At 38.2% G+C, this 8,416-nt stretch overlaps 1 protein-coding gene across 1 annotated transcript in view; it reads left to right on the top strand.

Annotated features, from left to right (window-relative positions):
- KCNH7 (potassium voltage-gated channel subfamily H member 7) overlaps positions 1-6,981 on the top strand; it is a 236,598-nt gene extending 229,617 nt beyond the window's left edge. Inside the window, exons 15-16 of the mRNA XM_027810781.2 lie at positions 415-607; positions 1,958-6,981. Of these exons, the coding sequence (XP_027666582.1) occupies positions 415-607; positions 1,958-2,224 (460 nt within the window). The 3' untranslated portion in view covers positions 2,225-6,981. The remainder of the gene's footprint in view (positions 1-414; positions 608-1,957) is intronic.
- Positions 6,982-8,416: the final 1,435 nt, after the last annotated feature.

Here is an 8,416-nt window from a genome sequence, read left to right on the forward strand (position 1 = left end):
AATGTCAGAATTGTCAGATGCATCAGAAATAGCATCCCATCCTCAGCCAGTACAAATCAATTTATTTACAACGAAAAGACTACTTTTATTCCAGTTCATTTCAACCAAAGACCGGTCCCCCGTGTTACTTTTTGTTGCAAACATAAGGAATAGCAATGAACACAATCTTAATGTAGCAAAAAGATCAGAGGCGAGCATACAGCTACCTTCTGCAAAGCAAAGGGAGCGCCAGCAAGCTTTGGAAGGGCTCACTACTCCCTCTTCTGTTCTTTCCCATTAAGACACGGTCATGTCAACAAGCAATAGTTCGCTTTATTAATAAGCTGCAGTCCCTCTTGATTGTATCTGCAAACAGTACGTTAAAATATACCTATTCCTGAACATGAGTTAACTTATTTTGTGTTACTTCCCTAGGCTTGAATCCCAAATGACTGCTGATATCCAAACCATCCTGCAGCTTCTGCAAAGGCAGTCAACACTCATTCCGCCTGCCTACAGCATGGTGACTGCAGGTGCAGAGTATCCACAGCCAGCAATCAGGGTGATACAAAAGCTTCAGCCCGCAGCATCCATTAAAACAGACAGAAGTTTCAGTCCTTCATCTCAGGTATGTACAGCTGCAATAAGATCATGAGAGATTTGCTAATCTTTTTAGCTAATGATAGAAGAAATGCATACCAATCTAGGTGCTTGTTAACAAGTTTAACAAATATGAAATTATGATTTTGGTTTAGCATCTCCACAGTGGACTTAGATATAGTAGATATCTTGGAGATCCATACAACGATCTTATAATCAGACTGATATACTTTGTCATCATGCTTTCAACAAAAGTTAGCAGAAATGACAAATACTAGACTGGGCTGTAAACCACAAACACTTTCCAAGCACGAGACCTGCCTGCACGGGTGCATCTGCCACAGGTCCCATTTATGAAGTCCTGAGAAGAACCATGACTATGTTTTCCTCAAGGTACAGGCCAGACAAGCCCAGCTGGTCATACACATATGGAAGTGGGGGGGGCTAAAACCTTTCTTATGTTCAGTCCCTTGTTACTGCTGGAAATATAAACATACAGAGCTGTGACATACCTGTGTCTCCCAACACACATCTTCTACCCCAGTTCTGTTCAGGCAAAATTGGATGACTTTCCAAATTTATTTGGGATCTCTGGAGTTTAACAGCTTGGGCAGGGATGTGGCATGTTATTTCCAAACAGGCTGCTGCATGTCTAGGAATCCCAAATCAGTTGTGCACCACACAATTAGTAAATCCAGCATGCTTGCCTGTGTCAGATCACTCATGTGTACGCTGGAACACATATGGGCACAGTAAGTCCAACACATCCGAAGGCATCAGTTTGCATGCATAAAGATTATCAGGACAGCAAATGTGCAGCCGTAGCTTTCAGAAGTGTAAGCCCACAGCGCATATATACCTGCATAAAACATACAAACACATCTCTGAACAGAAATATGGCCACTCCCTGAAAACATCAGCAGGTGCCCTGCAAACTTCACATGAACTCCGTGTTTAAAAGTAAGGAAGTGCTGCGTACTGAAACTGGAATCCAAATGGTTATAATGTACAGAATGATGCGCTTCCTCCAGAGTTATGTTCTGAAACAAAACTGTAAATTTGAGAATGTTGAAATGCGTACTCTTAGATCTTGAGAATATTCTGTCCTTCAGAAAGGGCTGTTCATATGTGTGTGTTGATGTCATATAAGCAAGTCCAAGGAGGGACAAGATATCCAGGCTTCTACTATTAATCAACAGAATTGCATTCAATTACATTAAATCAAGTGTAGTACCGTGTAAAAATATCTCAGTACACTGCTTAATTTTCAAACAAAATTTTCCAGCAGCTATCTGAATGTGCTAATTTTGGGCAGAACAAGAGTCTGGAAGAGAAAAATTTAATTATTTACCATCTTGTTTCTTCTCCTCCCTTCCAGTGTCCTGAATTTCTAGACCTTGAAAAATCAAAACTTAAATCCAAAGAATCCCTCTCAAGTGGAGTGCATCTTAACACAGCCTCAGAAGACAACCTGGCTTCTTTTTTAGATCAAGAAAGTGACCAGTCTGTAGAGTGTCCCCCACAGCGTTGTAAAACTTATCTCCAGCCTGTTCGGCACCCTTCCTTGCCAGAACCTTCACTAAGCACTGTAGGAATCTTGAGTCTTCATAGGCATGTTTCTGATCCCGGTCTTCCTGGGAAATAATACTTTTATACTATTACTTCACATAAAAATGTAAGTGCTTTTAATGGCTGAATTTCCCTTTTTTTGTATTTAAATCTCTATACTTGACTCAGGGGCTACAAGGAATATACCATTATATGCAAAAGTACTGTATATTTTCCTAAATATGAAGCTTGTAAGGTAAAGTTGAGATGTTCTGATGTAAATATATATATATATATATACACACACACACACTAACTGTATGTTCCAAATGTAAAACTGCCAGCATTCTCAAGGCACCTTATATTTTTATTTTTTTAAAAAAACATGCATGTTCTGAAGTTACAGTTAACGTTGCATGGAGATTACCATTTACCCATTTACTACTGTCATGGAAATAGTATTTTATTGTGGATATGTCTCCAGAGCAAAAAGGAGACCAATAATGATAATTGACATAGAAAAAACTCCTACCTGACCAAGCCAAAATTCAAGCGAAATCTTCTAGCTCACTTTTGAAAATTGATTTATCTTTCTTGTAGTGAGCTTTTTATGATAAATCACAATGATTCTGAATCTAGAGAAAGAATAAGGTAACAAAGTCTTCTGGATCTGAAACAATTCGGACAGAGAAACCAGCCTCCTTCTAAACCAGCTGAAGTAGGGCAGTATTTTAACAGGCAGGAAAACTGCCACATGGTGGAAAGTATCACCATAGGTTGCATCCACAAAACTGCATTAAATAAATAATTTGTTTCCACTACTTTAAAAAAAAAATAAAAATTGCATCATGGACGTTAGCTGTCATGAGCAGGCAGGCACCCTTCATCTGTCACACAAACATAATCAAATGCAATAAATCTGATTTCTATATAATACAGAAGACTGTGTTCCTTTTGTTCAATACAAATTATTAACAACCTGTTTAATTGAAAAATACTTTACACATTTTTGTTCTATAATTATTAGGATGGTTGTTTGCAGTTATCTGTTTTTACTGACTGGCCCCTCTACAATGATCCTAGATAGGGCACATATGTATGTAGACACACACACACACCACGCACACATTCCTGTATGTGTGCATGTGTGTATTTTATATATGTACATATGTGTGTATGTATGTGTGTATGTATTTATATACACACATACACACAAGTGTGTGTATATACCTACACTTACATGTAGGAGTATAGATATATATATAGATAGATATATATATGTATATATGTAAAATCACTTTCAGGAACAATTGTAAACTTTCTTATTACAAAACGAGTAAGCTTAGCTTGTGTCTAAAGCTGACTACATTAGAATAAAATGATTTAAGGTCTGTAGGCTTTAAATACAGTATGTACTGTATGTGCATAATGCTTTGTGAATACTTAGATTTAATTTTATTAAAATATTATTCTGCTTCCAATGTTGTGTTTATTTTAGAAGAAACTGACATTTTTATTACTGTTTTTAAATATTTAAAAATGTTCACATGATTTTCTAATCTTAAAGCTTTAATGTGAAATTCCTCTAGGAAGAGAACCGGTTTCAGAAAAGCACGTAACCCAGTTAGTGGGGGAGCAGTAAAATATTAACTAAAAACAAACTAAACCCTCTGTTCTAAACCAGTGCTACAGGGTAATGCAATAGTGGTAAAACCTCACATTAATAGATTTTATACCTATATATATATATATATATGTAGTATGTTGGGGTTAGAATGATGCACAACAGTTTTAGTCATACACTGCCAGCAGATAAACCCAAGGTGGCTGAATCTTCTCTCATTTAAAATTAGTGTGAGTGTTGAGCTGCTAAGCAAGGCTCTGCTTTACATTTGCATATAAAGATACAAAGATTAATTAACTGAATACCTTTGTAAGTGCAAAGAGAAACCAACCCTTCCCACACAAGATCAAATTTTCTTCTGCCTCATGCTACTGTTGATTGCTGAGAGGTCCAAATGCTACAACAGGCTGACTGTTCTTTCTTCTACCATGATGACAGGAGGTCTGCACTGCTTAGTGCCTTGCAGGATCAGGTCCTAGGTAACAGCATCATTGTGCCAGTCAGAATCTTTACCTGCATAAACTCCATTGAAACAGGAGTGCCGAGTAACAAAGTGAAATAGCTTCTGCTTTTATTTTTTTTTTTAAGTAGCAAGCATTAACAATTTCTGCTCTATCTCAGTCTAGTAACTAATATTGTCTGTTACAAAGAACAAGGTAGCACATTTTCTAAAAAAGTATTTGTGGTTATGCTACATTTAAAAAAGTCTGGTATAAATTAAAAATAAAATTAATTTTAAAAGTATAATGCATGAGCATTGCTTTACAAAATGCCTGTTGTCCAATTTCATCACTTCGTATTTCACATTACTGCAAAGAGACTGAGCAAAACAGGTGGACTGGGGAAGGAGTACTGGTGAAGAAGAAAAGCAACAACTATTTCAATTAGCCCAAGTGAAGGAAAAGCTCCATCTCTTTCTCCTTTTCCTGGCTCAGAGAGGCTTTGTTCCTTCCCTTCTCTTCATCTGTATTTGTCAAGAAGAAAAATCTCAAATGGGGGCAACTAAGATAAGACTTTGTGAAGTTATGGAGATTCTAAGCTCCCTAGACATCTGCCAATGAATGAAGACACAAAACGTGAAAGATGACAACATATCTGGCAATACTCTAGCTGCCCCTTCCCTGCCACAGAAAGATCTGCCTTCTCAGATACCTTCTTTTCTTGTTGACGTACACTGAAGCGCATGAAGATCCACTGCTTCAAGCTTTCTTCTTCCAAAGACAGGTACAAATCAATGTTTTTTGAAATGCATTAATTTTTTAAACAGCAAAAATTGTCTCTCATTTTGTTTTTTTTTTGGGGGGCACAGCTCCCTTTAAGCCCAGTCGGTTTTTGGCTTAATAGAAATGGGTCTGTGTTATCCAAATCAATCTGGGAAAACGTAGGGGTTGTGTACCCACACATCACAAAACACAGCTGCAACGTATCCACAGAGGCTTTCAGGACTTTGGGAGATAAGTTCTCATCTTGCTTGAGCTTAGTAACGCTCATCTTGGCTATTCACATTTAAAACTTGTGACTAAACATACCTATCAATTATAAGCTGCAGATACAGAGAAGTATCCTGGAAATTCAAGAACAGCTGATAGAGCTGAAGTATCAAAGCAACTGGGATAATCACTCCAAATATAAGAGGTGAGACAGTACAAATCAGCAGAGGTCTTCATGAAGTTCGTTAGCTTCCACCAGCTATGGGTCTAGTTCAGTGTTCAAAGCAAACAACAGATTTTGTTCAGATTAGATGCTTTTCGATATTTAAACCGTGCAGCAACCTGCACCTACATGTTCATGTACATGCACAAATTCACAGTAATACAGATAAGTCAGTGTCTTGACCTACTTCATTCTGCTGTTTCCAGGAAGCATGTGACCAAGCGCACATCTTTCTTTTCGCGTTCCCACACTGTTCACTCCCCAAACGCACGTTTTCTGGCCTCCCATCTCACAGTGGCTGCCCATGGATGACTCCATCTTCCCTTTTCCTGCTGCAGGAATTGTGCCCTAGAAATCTCCTCTCTCTGGTGAGCACAGGTCACTCATCAGAGCATCTGCGTGACCCACCAAACACACAAAATGCTGCAAAGCACTGCTTCGTATGGCCTCTGGCTGCCTGTTCAGGTGAAGCAACATGAGTTTTGCCCACAGACAAATTGTGTGTCTGTCCTCCCACCTGGGAGCTGCCAAGCTAACCTGGGCACAAACAGTCCTGGGAGGCTGCACCAGCAGCGCAGCGGAAGGCATGGTTCCTCACCTGAAAGTGGGGTGTGACATCACACGTGCAGATTAGCAGCTTTGGTGTTTCTATAGTCTTCTCTTAAATAGTCTCACACTGCAAACAGGTGTCTACGCCAGCATTTAAGGTTGGACTCTTCATCCCTTGGGTTAATTCCAATGGACCCAGCAGTTACATGTTATTGTATTTTTTCCTCAGATTGAGAATTGGGTCTAGTGGGCACCTCCTCCCCATTCATCTACAGGCTCTCTGTATTTACATACAGAAATTATGTGGCTTCAATAGTATAGTGGCATTTTCAATATCACTGAGAGACTGCAAAAATTGACTTTAATAAAGAAAACCTAAGAATTTTTCTCCACCAAAATATCTGCACAGACTCCTCAAATGCACCACAAGTGTAATACATTCCGCGCTAGTTGTTCCGAGAAATAACACATAGTAATTTGGAACATTGCCAACATTAAATAACTGTTGTTAAATACTTTTTACATTTTGGGGGTAGTATGATAGACGTCATTTTCCTCCCTCTTACATTTTTCAGAATCTCAAATTGATGGTATTTTGTCACAGCAAAAACAAATAGCTTCTAAAATGCTACAGTTCCCAGATTTCCTAGTTCCTGTAGAGCAATATAATTATATTGAGTCACCTGGAATTGACTAAAATCCATTACAATTTTGACAATGAGAGAAATGAAGGAAATGAACAGACAGTCTTTTTTGAAAAAGCATTATTAATTATGCTGGCATTGTACACAATTTTAGTATCCTGACTGTTCTATGTGAAGTTGTGCTGCGTTTTGTTAATTAAGATATTAGGCACAATTAATTTCTCAATAGCAAAGATTTAACTGATCAAAACCCAAAAAACTGAAAGCTGCCACTTCAAATCAAACTCACTGTTTCTAGGAACAGCAAAGCTATTGTAAGACAGTTGTCTTTGGAAAAAACTGTTAGATTAACTTCATCTATGGTCACTCCAAGCATGATTTGTGCTTTCTAGTTATTCAAGGTTAAAAAAAAAAAAAAAAAAGCCTGCATAGTTAAACTAACATCAAATGCTGATGCATGCAGCAGAAAAGTCTGTTCTGCTCAATGAAACCAGGTTTTTAGTTTTTTTCATTCAGACAGGCTTCTAGAACAGGGTAAATCTATTCTTTTAACAGTTCTTCAACCTACATGAAACCAAGCTATTTTAAAAGTTTTTAACAAAATGTAGGATATCCACAAGAGCTCAAGCATAAGCCTCATAGCCAGAATTAAACAGTAGGTATAAAAATTTAGTGTCTTTTTAACATCCTAATCCTTCTCAGAAGTTTCTCAGGGTTTAATCTTCTCTTTCACAGAGACTGCTGCGGCTCAGCACCCACAGCACTGAGCCCTTCTGAGAAGGAAGCAATGCTTTACCATGCCCCGCTACCACACAGCCTGTACACGCGCTGCACTACTCCTGTTGCAGAATAATGCACTTTGCTTGTAGGAAATGGCTGTCAAATTATTCTTGGCCAAGTCCAGGTGAATTCTGCTCAAGTCAAAGAGACAGCTGCCCTCCTCTTCTTTACAAACACAGGTTCCAGACATGGTATGAGCCAACACTCCGGCACTACGGACAGCAGCCAACAAAGCAGGAAACGCTGACCTGGTGCCTGTACTTATATTCACTAACAAGAGCAACTATAAAGTGAATTAAAATGGGTCTGATAAGCAAGGTCTGTGTGCTGAAGGTACTAGCTTGTCAGTTTGGTTGTTTTGATTTTCAGTTGTTTTTTTTAATTTTGGTTTGGTTTTAAGCTGTAATCTGTGATACCTTATTCAGACCCACACCATTACTTGCAGCTGTTCCAAATGGTTGCAGTCATGCATTTAGTAAAGTTACTAAAGAGCGGGGTGGCAACTTTTTCCCCCTCTTCTTTTGCACACAAATGAAAATGCAACCTCGATGCTCCCTGTTACGTTACACTTACCTCATTATCATAAATGCAAACCCCACTAAAATACAGGGGAAAGCACTTGTTTGATCTGCAGTATCTGGCAGCTGTGCACAAACAGCAAGGGACCTAGTCTCACTTCTAAATTTAACATCAAATTTTTAATGAAAATACTGGCAAATTGTAAAATTGGTTCAGATTGGAGACACATTTGGTTTGCAGCTATTGGCATATTTTCAACAGCTGTCCAGACACAGAAATAATCTTTAAGTAGCTTCTTTCTTACTTGGAATAAAAAGAGCATGTGGAAGGTCCATTAACATGATTACTCTGAACCTAACATTTTCTTCAGTTTTATTAGGAATGATATGTACTTATACAGCAGTCCTGGTGTCACTTATATACTACCATCTAATCTATACATCTTTTTTTTCTACACTTGAAAAACAGTATATTAGAAGCTAACCAGCAAATAGCTTAATGGGAAAAAAAACAAACCAGA

This window comes from Falco cherrug, chromosome 8 (genome assembly GCF_023634085.1).
Source record: "Falco cherrug isolate bFalChe1 chromosome 8, bFalChe1.pri, whole genome shotgun sequence".
Lineage (NCBI taxonomy): Eukaryota > Metazoa > Chordata > Aves > Falconiformes > Falconidae > Falco > Falco cherrug.